Source organism: Neophocaena asiaeorientalis, unplaced genomic scaffold (genome assembly GCF_003031525.2).
Source record: "Neophocaena asiaeorientalis asiaeorientalis breed wild unplaced genomic scaffold, Neophocaena_asiaeorientalis_V1.1 scaffold591, whole genome shotgun sequence".
Classification (NCBI taxonomy): Eukaryota; Metazoa; Chordata; class Mammalia; order Artiodactyla; family Phocoenidae; genus Neophocaena; species Neophocaena asiaeorientalis.
The window spans coordinates 1,182,889-1,199,923 of NW_020173494.1; the positions used below are offsets into that span (position 1 = coordinate 1,182,889).

Genomic DNA, 17,035 nt, shown 5'->3' on the forward strand with positions numbered 1-17,035 from the left:
ACACACACACACAGTCACACCCACTCTCGGAGCCAACAAGCCACTTTCTGGATTCAGGCTAGAAGTCTGGCATCTAGCGTGTCACGCACGTAACTTTCAAGCCTCCAGTTACACTGGATGCTTCAAAACTCAGGTGCAAATCCTTTTTCTTAGCTCACCAGGCTAAGGGTCTGGCCTGTTGACACCTGCTCCCAGCTCAGACAAGCTTCTTCCTGTTTGTAAACTCAGGAGGCTCACGTGTTCTGTTTTGCTCCTCAGAGACTGTAAAGATCACGTTGGGCCCTGTTAACGAGCTTTTCCTTGTGGGGAGGCAGGTGGAAGGGGCCCCTCTCACGGGAAGGGCTGTGTTTGAAGGCCTTGCAGTGTGGGCTCCGGGGCGGGCAGAGGGCGGTTGAATTCAGAGAGCACTGAAGGGGCGTCCAGTACCCACAAAGTGAATTTCTGTCCTTTCTCTCGCCGCCCTCTCTTGCCTCTCCTCCTCCAGTCTAAGGAATCCTCGTCTGTCTTGAGTTGTGACATTTCGGCGGATGACAAGTATATTGTAACAGGCTCTGGTGACAAGAAGGCCACGGTTTATGAGGTCATCTACTAAACAAGGACTGTAACAGGGCTGTCAAACTCCGGGAGAGACAGACTCAGCTGTGCCGGGGAGACCCCGGCGAGGGGCTCCGTGGACGTGGAGGATGGGTGGCGAGCGGGCCAGCGCTGTGCTCCGGCGGCTGAGAAGGTGCCCCCGTCACAGTCGGGACTCCCAGGCGTGGATTGATGGGACTCACGGACTCTGATGGATTTCTCCTCTCCTCCCCTTAACGATCCTGGCAGATGCTACACATAGATTTATTCGGGGGCTCGTGGCTCCGGCTCCCCACAGACGCCCTCATGAATCTTTCCTTCCCCTCTTGTTTTTGATGTGTTCCCCTGCCCTGGCTCGGGGACACTGGAGCGTGGACCACACGTTTGTGCCAGGGGAGGGGGGGGTTTCACGTCCCTGACTGTGCAGCGCACAAGGTTTGTGAAAAGTGTAAATAACAGACTCCTATCTCGGACTGGTCAGCGGGGGGAGGAGGCCCCTTCCCACCGGCAACGCCAGCCGTGTATTTCGCCTGCTGTATTTGTAATCCACTCGTGGTGGTGGCTTTTTTCTTTCTTTTTTTTTTTTTTAAAAAAAAAAAAACAACAAAAGTTCCCATCTGGGAAGGGGAGGCAGGGAGCGGGGTGCAGAATGGAGAGGGAGTAGAACGGGGAGAAAACTCCTGGGGTGGAGGAGAGGCACTACGGCTGGCAGCCAGGTTGGCTATCAGGTACCCCCCTGGACAAGTGTATCTCCATGTGGACCTGGGAATCGATTGAGGCGTGTCAGGACCAAGCTCCAGATAGACTGACGGATTGACAGAGCTTGAGATGGGTGCCAGCCCGGGCTGACGGCAGCAGAAATGGTGGGTTTTTCTGTAGTCTCCTGAGCTCCATGCTCCCCTTTCAGGTGTCTGACCCACTGTCTGTCTGTCTGTCTGTCTGTCTGTCTGTCTCTCTCTCTCTCTCTCTATCCCTCCCCCTTTCTCTCTCCCTCCCTCCATCTCTCTTTGGTGCACATTTGGTTATCGTGGTGAGAAATGGAAGTTCAAAGCCACTCTGTCTCCGGCCCTTCTTAATCTTCGGACACAACCTAAAAAGGATACGAAGTTAGAGGAAAGCATAGCGACTCAGCTCAGGGAGCTACCAGAGAAAAAATAGCAACTGATGTGGGTGCTTTTTTTTTTTTTTTTTTTTAATTTGAATAAAAGGAATTAGAAGTGATGTCCTTTCGTAAAATGCCTTCTCTCCCCTTTCCTGCCTCTGACCTCCTCCTCTCTCTTTAGAGGGAAAGTGTGTATTTAACCTGCAGAGCTGTGAGTCTGAGGTTTATCTCCCCCCTGCCTGGGGAGAGGGGACTTGGGGTTGGGCTGGGGGCGCACTGGGCTGACTTCTTGTAGCTTCCCGTCTCTCTTAGGAGCCCAGACAGCTTACAGCTAGAATATCGTCTCCTGCAGGTGCCACTTTTTGGTACCAAAATGTTCTGAGGTGTTAGGATTTTGGTGGGTTTTTGGTCTTTGGGGTTTTTTTTTTTTTTTCCTTTTTTCCTTTTGGTCTTATTTTTTCTTCTTCTAAGGAAAAGCTAAAGGGCGTCGTGAGTCCTGGTGGTGGGCTCTCCATGGATGTAGCATATGGAAGATAATTTTTATACTGCATTTTTATGGATTATTTTATAATGTGTGATTCTGTCTGGTGAGAAGGAAGGAGGGGCTCTGGTGAACCACGCCCCTACCCCCTCCCACTCTTGTTCCTGGGTGAGCCCCTCCCCCAACCTGGCATGGGAGGCTGCAGAGACGCAAGGTGCGTTCCCTTTCTAAGGCTGGGGAGACGTATCCAGTCTGTCTGTCTCTCTCTCTCTCTCTCTCTCTCTCTCTCTCTCTGTCTCTCTCTTTCTCCCTCCCTCTCTCCCTCCTCTCTCTGGGTCTCAGAATCTGCTCAGCTGCCACCTCTTGTTAAGGTTCTTCCCACAAGGGAGGGTGGAAGACAAGTTGATTCCTGAAGAAAAGAGAAAATGAAAAGTCATTGTAATGAGCTGTTTTTATATTTTTAAAAGTTACTATTTAAAGGTTGGTTTGATTGTTGCGTTTTAATTGCCTCCCCCGCCCCCAAGAAGAGAGCGGGGCGCTGTCACCCCCATGTCCTGGATCCTGGGCAGCTTCCTTTGTCATCCATAAACGTGAGCTCTTCTCTCTTCAAAGCACTGCCATGCTGCCCCTGCCCCTAAAAAGTGATCGCACAGGACAGTTAAGGGGAGTGCTTAACTTCCCCTGAGGGGAAGCCCACAGGTAACACCGAAGTCCTATGCAGCTGTCACTGCAAAACTTTTTGGGAAAAAAATGAAGTGTGATGAACTTCCAGTGAAGTTGCAAAGTGTCTGTGACGTCACATCAGGACCCTGAAAACCTCCACCGTCTTTTTTAAGCTTAAATTCAGATGGTTGTGGGCTGACCCTGCTCTCTAATTCACTAAGGGTGCATTTCTGAAGGAAGAGGGATTTATTTACGGAAGGGGCAGGATAGGAAATGCAGGGCAGTGCCCTCAGGGAGGCAGGGCTGGCCCGGGATGGTTCCCAGGCTCTTGGCTGTCATGCAGCCATGGGCAAAATCTCTCTAGAACTAGGGACTAACGTGGTTTCCAGCTCCGTATTTTGTCAGTCATTGTAAATCAGCACAAACGATTGCCTACTGTTACTTCATACAAGAAAGGGAGTTGAACATTTGAAAAAAGGAGTGACGATCAGGATAAAGCAGTCTATTCTCAGCCTAAGAAAGGATAGCTGGACTGCACACACAGGGGTCATTTATCTGGAGCCGGTTGTCCTCTCAGGCTTACAGCGGAGAAGCTTCCAGCAGGTAGCAAGAATGCCCATCTGGGGCTACAGTTTGGCTGACAGCTCTGTCTTGTACTGGTTGCACAAACTTGAGTGAAAGCATCGCCCCTTTGAACCACAGTCCTTGTTTGTCCAGGTCTTATCGTCACAGCAGAGGGCCAGAGGGGCCAGGTGGCAGGCCCTGGCCAGAAAATTCTGTGTTTGCCAGTGGGTTGCCCGTCGGTGCCGAGATAGGGTTGGAGTTGAGGCTTGCATGCCCCAGCAGGTAGAAGAGGAAAACACCTCTCATAATGCTTACCTCCAGTCTTGTGCTGCTGGGAGTGAAGGCCGATGTCAGGTCCATTTCTGAGATGGGGAGGCGACCTACCTCAGAAAGGCTGTCCTCCCAAGATTTCCTGGGCACAGTCGAGGATGGAGAGATGACCAAGTTTCAGGCCGAGCGCTAGAAGCTCACAGTCGAGGGTGGGGAGAGACATTTGACCTGTGAAAGTGTGGTTGGGGACACACTTGGGCCCTGGCTGCTGGTGCCTTGACCCCTTCCTGTCATCACGGCCACTGTCCCGAAAGGAGCTCACCAAGCCTCTCTACGCCGAGCCTCACACTCCGCCTGCTTCCTCTCCTCCTCTCTCCCCCACCCACCGCTGCCCTCCCATTCCCACGCTTCCCACCTCGCAGAACCTCAGCTCCCCCTTTCACTGCTCTGCAGGTGATTCCTCCGCACTCTCAGGTTTGTGAGGCCTCTTGGAGGCTTTGGGGAGAGACCCAAGTATTATAAACAATCTGACTTCATCCTTAATCCCCCGAGCTTGCCCACACCTCCCCCTCCGCAGGATGGTAGAAAGCCTTGATATCATTTATTTAGTCCTTTTCAAAGTCACCCCCTAACTATTGCTGCAAAAATCCAGGCTCCTACTAATTGCAGCATTTCACACACCTGTTTGCACAGCTAGACTAGTTTCCCTGGAGGGCAGCGCCCAGGACTTCATAGGCTCCGGGTTGTAACTAGTGAATAAAGAATGAGCCTTCACTGGCTTGAGATTATCCCGTTTCTCAGGGCAAGTGGGCTGTCACAGTGCTCACCACTGAAGCCCAGAGAAGGGACTGGTTTCTGCAGTTCTTCAGCTCCGTTGTGCTGCCTTTGCTCAGAGCAGAGAGATCTGTTTGAAATGCATGAAGAGGGCGTGGTCGTCAGAAGCCAGCTTTCACGGTTTTAGGTCACATCAGGTTATGTACAAGGGTCCAGGCCAGACCAAGCAGGGGCAGTGACTGTCCTAACTTACAGGGTCTACGGGAAAGAACAGATACAGAGGTCTGGATGCTGGAGCTGGAAGTGTTATTGGCAAGACTCTTAAATGTTATGAACTGCCCGCGGACTCTCCCGTGATGCTGGAGTGTAAATGTTTTTTCAAGAACACTGTTTGAGAATGAGCTATTTTTAACATAAAGTATAGCAAACAAACCCGATGAACCTTTTTTTATTTACACGGTTAGGCATCATTTGATTTTTTTATGACAACAGTAGAAAATGTGCTCTATAAAATGTACCGTACTCATGAGGTATTTTTAAACGTTACACCAAAATTGGGCCTTCTGTATTTGAAGAGACATCTATCCTGAGACCTTGGTTTGATAGATGGGACAGTTAAGGCCCAGAAAGGGTAAGTAACCCACCATGAGACACAGCCTGAGCTGAGATTGTGACTCATACCTCCCGCTCCCCTAAACTCAGTAACCCACCCTTAGTGAAGGAGCTGCCCGGTGGGCAGGACTGAATGATACTGTTTGAAGGATTAGTATCCAGGGGATGACGCCTCCTGCCTCTTCAAGAGGACTGGTGAGGAAATTCCTCATGGAAGGGAGATGGCCCACAGTAGTCATGAGAGTCGAGTCATCCTGCCTTGAGAACACTCTAGAACTCACCCACCCATCTTGCCCATGCTTCCATCCATCCATCACCCAACCCACTCACTCATCTACTCATTTCTTCAGCCATCCTTCTGTCCACCCATCCATCCAACCAACATTTCTATAGTGAGGACCTAACGTGTACCAGGCATGGTTCTGGGTGCTGGGATGCCTGCCCTCCCCACAGAGCTCTCAGCCAGCTGGCAGGAACCGTCACATAAACTGACAACTGCCGCCCCATGAGCTACGCGAAGGCACAAACCAAAAGATGTCACTTCATGTAGCTGAGACATTACCCAGGGCGTGGGGTCAGAGCAAAGGGGTTCTTGGAAGGAGTGAGCTGAACTGAGGCTTGAAGAATGCAGAGGTACCATGCCCGAGGGAGGTGGGGAGGAGAGTGTCCCAGGCAGAAGGAACAGCATGTGCTAAGGCCTGGGGTAAGGGCATATCCTTCCCCGTGCCCCTCCCCCGCCCCACTGCCTTGCTCTAGCTCACTCAGGAGGAGGGAGCTGCAGAGGCCAGAGTTCGGGCCTGAGCCAGGAGGGCCAGGGGGACGAGGAGGAAATAAAGGGGGTGAGCTGCAGTTCAAGACTGCCCGTGATGGGTCCCAGGCTCTAGGTCCCCACCTCAATTAACATCCAAAGACTTGGGGTTCTGTGCACTGGATCACTGGACGTGATCTGGGTCCCTTACCCGGCTGATGTACTCACGCGGGACCTTTATAAACTGCACATCTGTCCTCGCCACTCCCCTGTTCGGAGCCCCTCAGTGGCCCTGGGCAAGCACAGTGTCTGAACTTTTAACTTGTCCTCAGGCCCAGCCATGCATCTCTAGAGCCATGTCTCACCTTTTCTCCCGTTTGACCTTACACACTAGTCACGCATGCCTCCAAGGCCCCGAGAAGCCACGCTCTGATTTTAGGTTTCGTATGTGTTTCTCTTCCAGCCAGGAATGCCCTACATCCTTCTTCCAACCACTGCTCATCCTTTAGGACTGAGTTTCAGTTTCACTTCTTCCAGGAAGCCCTTCCCTGAGCCTCAGCTCCTCTAGTCTAAACTGGCTGTGTCTCCTTTGTGCTGTTGGAGCAAGCTCTGCCAGCTCTCTGTGGCACATTCTATGCATGGTGTATTGTGGCTTTTAGTTTAATAATAGCATCCTCTCTCCTGATGTCCACCTGGCCCTCCCACCAGGCAGTGAGCTCCGAGAGCAGGGACTGTGCCTCGTATCTCTGGTACTTAATACGCAGTACGTGATCGGGAAATGTTAGTTGAATGAATCAGTGAGTGTGTGATGAAGATCATAGCTATTATTAATAGAGTACTTAGTATGTGTCTGCCAGTGCTTCATAAGCATTGTCTAATTCTAAACTCGTAAGTGTCCTATGAAGTCAGTGCTATTATTATATGCATTTTATAGATGATGTAACTGAAGTTCCAAGATCACACAGTTTGTAGTGTTTGTACGATATTGCTGCTGGCTGGCTGGCTGGATAAATGAATGAGTAGATGGATGAATGAGTGGGTGGGTGGTGGACCAGCTGCATCATTAGGATTGGCTCAGAAGCTTGGAAAGAACTGATCTCACAGATAGAAGAGGAGATCAGCAATCTCAGGATGAAGACCATAGGAAGGTAAAAGAGGAGGACGGAAGTGTCCACTGCCCAGCTTAGGCCTTCCTCACATCTATTAGGGCACATCCGTCAATGCCCAGAAAACTCCACAGTGTGCTCACCGTGACCCTGACTCTGAAGCCCCCCTCCCAGGCAGATCAGACAGGGCAGGGCTGATGGCTCAGAAGCGGGCCCTTGGGGGCTCCCGCTCTGCTGAGACCAGAAGCGAGAGTGAGAAGGCGCTGTGGTCTTGTCTCTTGTGAATATCACAGATGCAAGTGTTTGCTGACAATAGGTGACCAGACTTGAACAAAGCACATCTGGCATGTCCAATCCTGGCAAATCTAACAGCAAGCTAATTAGGGTTCCCTTTAGCCGTGTGGACAGACATGTTGGGTAAAATTAAAGTAAAACAGGGAATTCCCTGGCAGTCCAGTGGTTAGCACTCGGTGCTTTCACTGCCAGGGCCTGGGTTCAGTCCCTGGTTGGGGAAGTAAGATCCTGCATGCCACGCAGCACAGCCAAAAAAAAAAAAAAAAAAAAAAAAAGTAAAACAATTATTTTGACAGCCTACCTTGAAAGAAAGGGGAATCCTTTAATGTCATAGATAAAAAACTTTGAATGTAGAGTGGGAGCTCCCAAGCTAAGAAAACTACATAAAAACTACATAAATCAAAAATGGACAGAATTTCATAAGGAGGAATGGGAGATTTTAACATATCCACTAACAGAAATTGGTAGATCAAGCTGAGAGAAGTTGATAAGGATACAGAAGTTCTGAACAACATAATTGAGACATAGAACCAACCCTACAACCAATTATTGAAGAACACAGCTTATTTTTCAGCACAGCTGGAAGTCTTAGTTTTATCAATCAAAAGAAACAGGTAAGGCATTTTGTAAAATTCAACACCCATTCATGACTTTCCTTAAAGTACCCAAAGTAGGCATAAAAGAAAATATCTTTCATCTGGCAACGGATAGCTGAATCAGACCAGCAGCAACCCAATAATAGATAAAGGTTAAGTTTTAGAAGCATAATTTCAAAGTCAGCAACAAAACAAAAATGCTCATTATTATTGCTTCTGTTCAGCACAGTACTGAAGGCTCTAGCCAATGCAATAGGACAAAATAAAATAAAAAATAACAAATGTGATGATTGAAATGAAAGAACATCAGGATTATTTGCAAATAATATGACTACATACTTAGAAAATATACAATTAAAACAATAGAGTTTAATCAAGTTGCTAGATCTGAAATCAATATTAATCAATAGCATTCCTATTCATAAGTAGTAATCAATTACAAAATGTAATTTAAAGAAAGAAAACCCATTTACAATAGCAACAAAAATGACCTATGAATAAATCTAAGTAAAGCTACATAAGACTTTTATGAAGAAAAATATTAAATGTTATAGAAGGAAATAATTTTTAAAAAGACTTATGCCAGGGACTTCCCTGATGGTCCAGTGGTAAAAATCCGCCTTGCAATGCAGCCCAAAATAACGGGTTTGATCCCTGTTCGGGGAACTAAGATCCCACGTGCCGCGGGGCAGCTAAGCCCTCACGCCACAACTACTGAGCCCACGTGCTGCAAACTACAGAGGCCACGCGCTCTGGAGCCCGAGAGCCACAACTAGAGAAAGCCCGTGTGGCACGACGAAAGATCCCACATGCCTCAGTGAAGATCCCGCATGCCGCAACTAAGACCCAATGCAGCCGCCCCACAAAAAAAAAGACGTATATGCAGATCACAATGTTACCGACCAGGATTCTTGGCCTTCCCCAATCAATAGAAATTGACTAGAGGCCAGACAAGAGATTCCGGCAAGGCTTTATCGGGGCCCCGCCTGCTGCAGCAGGGGACAAAGAGAACAAACAACAGTTTCCCGTGCCCGTTCGCTCCCCAAGGCGGGTGGGCAACCTTGCTTCTTATATGGGGTGAGGGTAGGGGTGTGTCCAGGGGTCGGGTCAGAGGGGCGGCTTAGGTGTTTTGCCCACCGCTTAGGTGGTGGTGTGTGGAGGGGGCATGCGCAGTATCTTGCTTTTGCTCCCTACGCCCTGTTGTTGCTCCAGGCTCTTCAAAACTGGCAGTTGGGGGCTTCCCTGGTGGCGCAGTGGTTGGGAGTCCGCCTGCCGATGCAGGGGACGCAGGTTCGTGCCCCGGTCCGGGAGGATCCCACATGCCGCGGAGCGGCTGCGCCCGTGAGCCATGGCCGCTGAGCCTGCGCGCCTGGAGCCTGTGCTCCGCAACGGGAGAGGCCACAACAGTGAGAGGCCCGCGTACCGCAAAAAAAAAAAGTTTTTTTTGGTCTCTTTGTATCATTTGGGTCCAGAATTTGCCCCAAATGCACCATGCACACAGTTATTTTTAGTCCCGTACAGTTTCTTTGTATTTTGTTGCTTGAGGAGAGGTGTGTCCAGGTGCGAGCACTGCAGCACTTGTAGCGAAGGGGCCCAGGTCCCAGCCTGTCTCATTAAGCTATACCATATTCACGGAGGAGAAAATTCGGTTTCATTTTAAAAGCTGTCTTTCCCAGCAATCTATACAGTAATGCAATGTTAAACAGAACCCAAAAAGGATGCTTTCTTTCTATGTAATTTTAAAAGCTAATACTCACATTTATCTGAAGAGTAAAGTACCGATAATAGCAAATATAATTTTGAAGAGGAGTAAGAAAGGAGAACTGGTCCTCCAGATATCAAGACTTATTGTAAAGCCACAGTCAGCAGGAAAGCGTGCTCTTGGTGCATGTATAGACAAGTGGACCAGTGGAACAAAACAGAGTGAATAAATAAATCTCCATAGAGATGAACTCTGGCTATGACCTAGGTGCCATCATGTATCATTGAAGAAAAGCATTATTAGCAATAGTTCTGGAGCAATAGACCATCTTTATGGAGGGGAAAACGGATCTCTACCTCACACAACATACAAAAATAAATTCCAGCAGGATTAAAATCCTTAAACTTTTAGGATAAAATATTAGGGAACAACCTTAGGACTTTGAGTAGGGAAAGGATCATTGAACAAGACCCAGAAAGGGAGAGCTAAAATGAAAAAAATAAAAGAGGTCAATTTGACTACATTAAAATTTAAAACACCTGTACGATGAGAGATGCCATAAAAAAGCATGAAAAAAATAAATGCATCACCTATAATGGACGCAGAAGTGGTATCTGGAATATGTAATGAACTCTTCCAAGTCAGTACGTGGAAGTAAACAACACAGAAAAATGGGCAGAATGCAGAAACAGGTGGTTCACGGGAGAGGAAGCACAAATGGTCAGGAAACAGGTGAAAATGCCCCATTCTCACTAGTCATCAGGAAAATGCAAATTCAAAAAACAAAAGCAAAACAGAACAACTCATTCCCGTTGGACTGGCAACTTTTTGACTTTAATAACATGCAGCTCCCAGGAGGATGGGGAATGACATCAAACCCTGCTTGTGGGAGCATGATTGGGTCACCCACCCACTTTGTTGAGCGTTTGGCAACAGTAAAGTAGAAGCAACACAACCCTATGACCTGGTAATTCTACTTCCAAGTATATACACTAGAGAAACTCTTACACAAACACACGAAGAGATACATACAGACATTTTTCATTGCCCCATTGTTTGAAGCAGCAAAAAATAACTGTCAATAACCAATAATGCATTATTGGAGGAAACATAAAGAAAAATCTATACGTTTTTGTATAATGAAATTGTATAGAGGCTTTAAAATGCATGAGCTAGATCTTCATGTATCAACTTGGATAAACCTCAAAAACACAATGTTGTGTGAAAAGAGCAAGTTGCAAAAGGAAATATACGATACGATACTATTTATGTCAAATGTAAATCCACACAAAACAATTATAAATTTGAGTATACACATCAAACTATAAAAACACAAGTGGAAAGAACACAGCATGCCACCAGGATAATTGTATCTGTGAGGAGGAAGGGAGAAGAACGTGGGAGTTCAGTTAGTTCTACCTATCGCGTTTTGTTAGCTTTAAAAAAACTGAAGAAAATCTTAAAATGTTCACATTTTCTAAATGTGTGTGGTAGCTTTAGTAGTATCATATTATCTTCTGTATGGTTGAAATATTTCATAATTGAAGGTTAAATAAAGAAAAGCTAGAAAAATCAGGACTTGTTAAGGAATCATCATAATTTCTGGTGACTGAGAGGGGAGCTTTGGGCATGGGGTGGGGGGAAGGGGGGGACAGGTGCACATGCCCAGTGGCAGAGGAACAAAGCTCACCATGTCATCTTATCTATGTCACCAGACCTCTCCAGGTCCTGGTCTTATCTATGGAGTCATGCTTGAAGGCTGGGTGAGCAATCCCTGGGTCCTCTCCAGCCTAGATATTTTGTGATTCTAACGATTCTGTAGATTTCATGGGCAACAATCTCATGCATAGACATCATGGATTAAATTTGTTTAGCTTTTTATTAGGAAACAAACAAAAGTAGAGAGAACAGTATCATGAATCTCCGTGTACCCACCATCCAGTTTCAACAGTTGTCAACTCAGGGTTAACCTTGTTTTATCTACACCCCTCCTATTTCCACCTGGCTACCACCACTGAAGTATTATGCAGCAAACCCCAGACATCTCATCATTTAATTAGTAAATATGTCAATATCTCCAAAAAGTGAAATCGATTTTAAAAATAGAAGCATAATACTAGTAACCCACCCCAAAAATTAACAGCAATGTTAAAAGTCATAAAATACCCACTTCATATTTGAATTTCCTCAATTGTCTCGTGATTTTTTAAAAAAATGTGTATATTTGAATTAGGATTCCAAATAAAGTACAAAGCGACTATAATTGATAAATGTCTTTTAGGTTCCTTCTTCATATCTCAGTCTCCCTCTCTCTCTCTGACACACACACACATACACACACATTTATTTATTGAAGAAACAAAATTATTTGTCCTCACAGCTTCTCACAGTCTGAATTTTGCTGATTGCTAAATTAGTTATATCTTGGAGCTTGATGAGATCTTGGCTTGATTTGGGGCCGGGGGGTGGTGGCGGTGGGTGCAGGCAAGACTATTTCATTGATCCATTCGGAAGCACATAACTATGTATGTGTTTCTCCTTTTGAATGTTAGCAGTCATGGTTGATCACTGTCTAGATGCATGAATTCATTAGGAGGCTGCAAGATGGTGATACTTAAATTCTATCCCTCCTTTTTCATCTATTTGCTTGGGTACTTCTATAAAGAGAAAGTGCCCCTCATGAGCCATTTGGTTATCTTGAGGTAGAGTTTCAATGCACGATAAATACTTATTTGCTTTATTTTTCAGTTTTCAAAGTAATAAGTTAGTTCCTTAGCAACCTCAAAGATTTTCTTCTTTTAAAGTATCACTCTAACCATGTGGATTTATATATATTTGATATGTTTCAGTCAAGTGGAGTTATTCTTATTGCTTCTCAAATCATCCTATTTTAGGAAACTTCTTGAAGATGCCTTCTGAGTCTTTTTGATATGACTCTGGTAGTCTGATAGCTTCACTGCTTTCTGGTACGAGACAATGTTCTCATCTTGTCCATTTTCTGTCCTAAATCTGGAGTCAGCCATTTCCCCAAGGACCCCTAGTTCCTTTTAGCGGGAAGTAGTATTTAAGGGGCCATAATCTGGGGGCTAGGGGTGCTTGATGCTAATGGATTGGTCATTGCTTTTAGATCCTTTCAGTAGCAGAGCTAGGAGGTACGTGTTTTTATATAGTTGTTAAAGATAAAATACATCATGAAGTCTACTGATACCTCTTTTTTATTGAAGTCGTGCCAGTTTCAAGTGTACAGCAAAGTGATTCAGCTATATATATATATATATATATATATATATATATATGTATATTCTTTTTTAGATTCTTTTCCATTATAGGTTATTACAGGATATTGAATATAGTTCCCTGTGCTATACATCTGCTGATACTTCTAATTCAAATTCAGGGTTGCAGGTTTTTACTTAACCTCATTGATCTTCTATCTGGATTTCCTTTCAAAATTGATTCAATTCTGAGTGGTTTTACATATAAGTGATGATGACGTTGAAATCCTTCCCTTGTTACCCAATTTGCTGCTTGCCTCACTCTCCAACCTGTGAACTTCCTGAGAGCACAGATCAAATTTGGTTCACTCTGTACTCCTGGCCCCTAACGAAGTACCTGTCACATGATATGTGCTTAGTAAATAGTTACTGAATGCCTGAAAGAACAATGCCTTCAACACAAATTTTCCTCTCCTTAAATAGAGAAGTAGAGTGAGCGGAAAACTAGCTCATAACTTTAAGCCAAGCCAATGCACCCTTCCACCCACCCACTGATTCGATAGATATAGACAGATGCTCTATATCTATGCTACCCGTACCCAGTGTCAGAAGCTAGGGACATGGGGTATAGAAATGAATGGTCCATGCTTCAAGCAGTGTACTCAGTGGGGAAAACAAACTTGATCAATTAGAACAAAACAGTGTTACTAATAAATAGTGGTATGGACAGCATATTATGGGGGTCAGAAGGTTCATGCAACTCTTAGGAGGGTCAGAAGGGGAGGAATACATGAAGGCTTTTCAACGGAGATCACATTTGTCCTAGGTATTTAAGGATGAATAGGAGTCGTGGGTTGAGAGAAGGAAAGGCCTTTTAGACACACTGGTCCCTGATTTGCCTGCCCCTCTGTAGTGCTGAGCTACTTTGCTCCTGGGTGGCTAAAGGCTTTACAGATCCCTTGTGCTGGGGCTGGAGGCTACTCCTAGGAGGACCCCTCCCCTGGGGCGGCTGTAGGAGGGCAGGCACAAAGAGTGAGGGAGGAAGGGAGAAGGGAGAGAGCCCCCAGGCCTGAGTCACTTTGTAAAGCACTGCACAGAGACGCCGCCCCTCTCTGCAGAGCACTGTTTGGAAACTAATGCCAAGCGCTGTGCGTGGGCTGTAGATCAGCTTGTCTGTCAATGAAAGTAATTTGTATTCAAGCTTGTTTAGGGACATACTCCCTAGTCCCTGGGAAGCCCCAAGGACCGACGTTACGGACTGGCTCACCATCACCTTTTTATCAGGGTGTGGTACCCTCCTCTGACCCTGCTGGCCCAGTTCTAGGAGCTACAGCTGTCAGGCCTCTGAGCCCTGCCCCCAACAGGAGCAGAGCTACCCTGGTGATGCAGCAGCCCCTGGACCCAAGGATCAAGGAATTGTGGTCATTTGTAAATTATCATCTGCTGATATGAGCCCTGGTTTACTAAAACCCACCAGCCTCCGAGTTACTTAATAGTTTTTCTTTAAATAATTTCACTTTTTAAGCTTAAATATAAGCATTTAAAAGGGAAACTGTATATCATTATCCTCAGTGGGTTATCACTCATCTTTTAAAAAATTCACACTAGTAAATGCAATGTCAACAAATCTAACTAGGCCTCAAGTCCTCCTGACTGAGAAGCATTGAGGACCCCTCAGCATCCACATGGAGCTTGCTTCTTGACCGAATCAGAATCACTGAGAATTGGAAAGGGAAAAACTTTCCTGCTCTGCGGGCGGTGATTTTCTTTTTCTTTCTTCTTCTTCTTTTTTTTCTTAATTGAAGTATAGTTGATTTACAAAGTTGTGCTAATTTCTGCAGCACAGCAAAGTGAGCCAGTTATATACATAGATGCATTCTTTTTAATATTCTTTTCCATTATGGTTTATCCCAGGAGATTGGATATAGATGGCCATGATTTTCAATGAGTCTTCACCTTACTTAAAAAAAGCCTCCCCCATACCAACTTTGGGAGACCAGTTCAAGGCCATTACCCTCGTGACAGATGGGAAAACTGAGACCCAGAGAGCGCAAGTGACCTGGAATGGAAGTTCCATGGAGGCAGGACCACCGTTAGCATTGGACTGTGTCCGTAGCTCGGCTCGCAGAATGAACGAATGCATAACCTCAGGCAGCCCTGAGTCAAGACTGAAACAAAAACCCAGGTTTCCTGACTCTGAGTGCCTTTTGCATTGCAGGCTCTCCCACCTCGTCCCCGGCCTTCAACACCTCTCCTCGGCTTCCTCTTTCGGTTCTACTTGGGGAATTCCAGGCACTGTGCTTCTCGGGCTAGGTGGTGTGGTCCTACCTGTACCTCACTCTTGTACCATGTCTCCAAGTGTCCCCAGTTGCTGACAGTCCAGTGTCTAGGTGGCCTGACGTGGGATGTGCAGGAGAGAGAAGGCCTCAGCAGTCCGCAGCTCCGAGCCCCACTCTAGGCCATCAGCCCTGCCTGGTCTGACCTGCCTGGGAGCCAAAGGTGTAGCACAGAGTGGGCTTGTCAGGCATGGAATGAGGGACCCTGGTGGATGTGGGAGAGGCTGGGGAAGGGGGGTGGTTCATATCCTTTCACTTTCCCGCCCTCGCTCTTCACTCTAACACTGATCTCTGCCCTGACCTGTGGGCTGGGTTCCATGCTCTCCTGAGCCAGTCTGCGTGAGGTAGCCATTTTGTTGGCTTCTGTCTGGTCCACCCACCCACCTTCACACACCTGTCCAGTCAGCGCTGAGACTTCAGTGATGCACAGGCCCTAGCCATTGCCCCCAGGTTGCTACCATGGTTGAAGGTGGGAAACAGACCTGTCCCCAGATGACCCCTGTATTCTTCGGTCGGTGCTCCAAGGGGACTAGCATGCAGGTATGAGAGCCCAGAGGAGGGGCACACAGCTGGCCTTGAGGTCGGGATGGCTTCCTAGAGGAGGAAATGCCTAAGCTGGGCTCTGAAGGACAAGCGGGTTGAGGAGGGCCAAAGGAGGAGGGGCAGAGCTTCAGTCTGTGGACCAGCATGTGCAAAGGCCCTGGGGCAAAGGGGAAAGATGGGGCTCAAAGGAGAACACCTGGGGGGTCAGATGTATCCTGGGGGAACCAAGGGGCCGCTGGCAGTTTAGCAAATGAGACTTGTGGTGGGATTTGGGCACTAGGAAACGAGTTCTAGCTGTAGCATTAGGCTACCATGGTGACTGTGGTCTTAGAGGCTGGCACCGCTGGAAAAATGCTCAGGGTAAACAAGTAAGAGAATAACCAGGAGAAGGGAGCCCGAAGCACCTCCTTCCCCCACCCCACCCCAAGTCAACAGGGTCTCAGAATGGAGACTTTTCCAGATAGGGGACCAACTCATCTGCTGGTCCAATAGACAGGTTCCTATTCCCTGTGGCTGACAAAGCTGGAGGCCTGGTGTTCTGGGGTGACGTTGCTGCCCCTTGAAAGGCAGCTGCGTCCTCCCCGTCCCTCTGCCTCATGGTGTCACAGACCCAGGCCACGGTCTTCTGCCTGTCTCATCCCCCTAGTCCCTCTGAGTCACCCTGCCCAGAGCCCACGGGTGTCTGATCCGCTGCCTGCTGACTGATGGCCACCTCACGCCCCACCACACTCCCCCAGCAGCCCTGCCCTGTGGCTGGTGTCCCCCACGTTGCCCCCATCGGCCCTCCTGTCCCCACCGTTGACTCATTCTGACTCATTCTGGGTCTCAGGCCTCCGCCTGGCCCCTCCAAGTCCCCGCAGTCCAGAGTGGCCCCCAACCTCCCAGCCTCCCTCTCTGCATCGTCCCTAGGAGAGCTAGAACAGGTGTGAGTTTAGGCTTACTGTGCGACGTCTCTCATGGGTCTGTGCCTCAGTTTCCTCATCTGGAGCATGGGGGCAAAACCCAGATCTTCCTGTCCCACCCTCCGCAACGGTGGGCACAAACCCAGAAGAGCGGGCGCCATTGCCTCCCCAAACCCCCGTTCCAGATATCGTGTTTCTGGGCCGCCCTGTCCGCAGGGAGGGGCAGCTTCCCCAGCGATCGTTGTCCTGTCCCGGCCCCAGCTCGGCCGGGGGCAGCCCGAATCAGCAGCTCTCCGCCGCTGCGCGGTCCTCCGGAGGGCAGCACCTCGCCCCTCGGGCGGCCCCCGCGCCGAGCAGATGGCAGGGGGAGGCGAGCGGCCGCGTCAGCTGCTGTTATCTCTCGCTGATGACACGGAGTGTAAATTTTGTTGGCAACACTCCCTCCCGCCTCTGCATGCCACCAGCTTTAATCACTGTAATTGAGTTATAATGAATGACTGTGTGTTCGCATTGTCTGAGCCAGGCGCCACCCCAGCCAGCAGGCCCCCTGGGCC

The 17,035-nt window shown here is 47.8% G+C and overlaps 1 protein-coding gene across 6 annotated transcripts in view; it reads left to right on the forward strand.

The window, feature by feature from the left end:
• The window catches only part of TLE3 (TLE family member 3, transcriptional corepressor), a 47,877-nt gene extending 45,237 nt beyond the window's left edge, over positions 1 to 2,640 (forward strand). For all 6 annotated transcript variants that reach the window (XM_024747504.1, XM_024747506.1, XM_024747505.1 and 3 more), the window contains one exon: positions 485 to 2,640. In XM_024747504.1, coding sequence (XP_024603272.1) covers positions 485 to 592 — 108 coding nt within the window. In that variant the 3' untranslated portion in view covers positions 593 to 2,640. The remainder of the gene's footprint in view (positions 1 to 484) is intronic.
• The last annotated feature ends 14,395 nt before the right edge of the window (positions 2,641 to 17,035 follow it).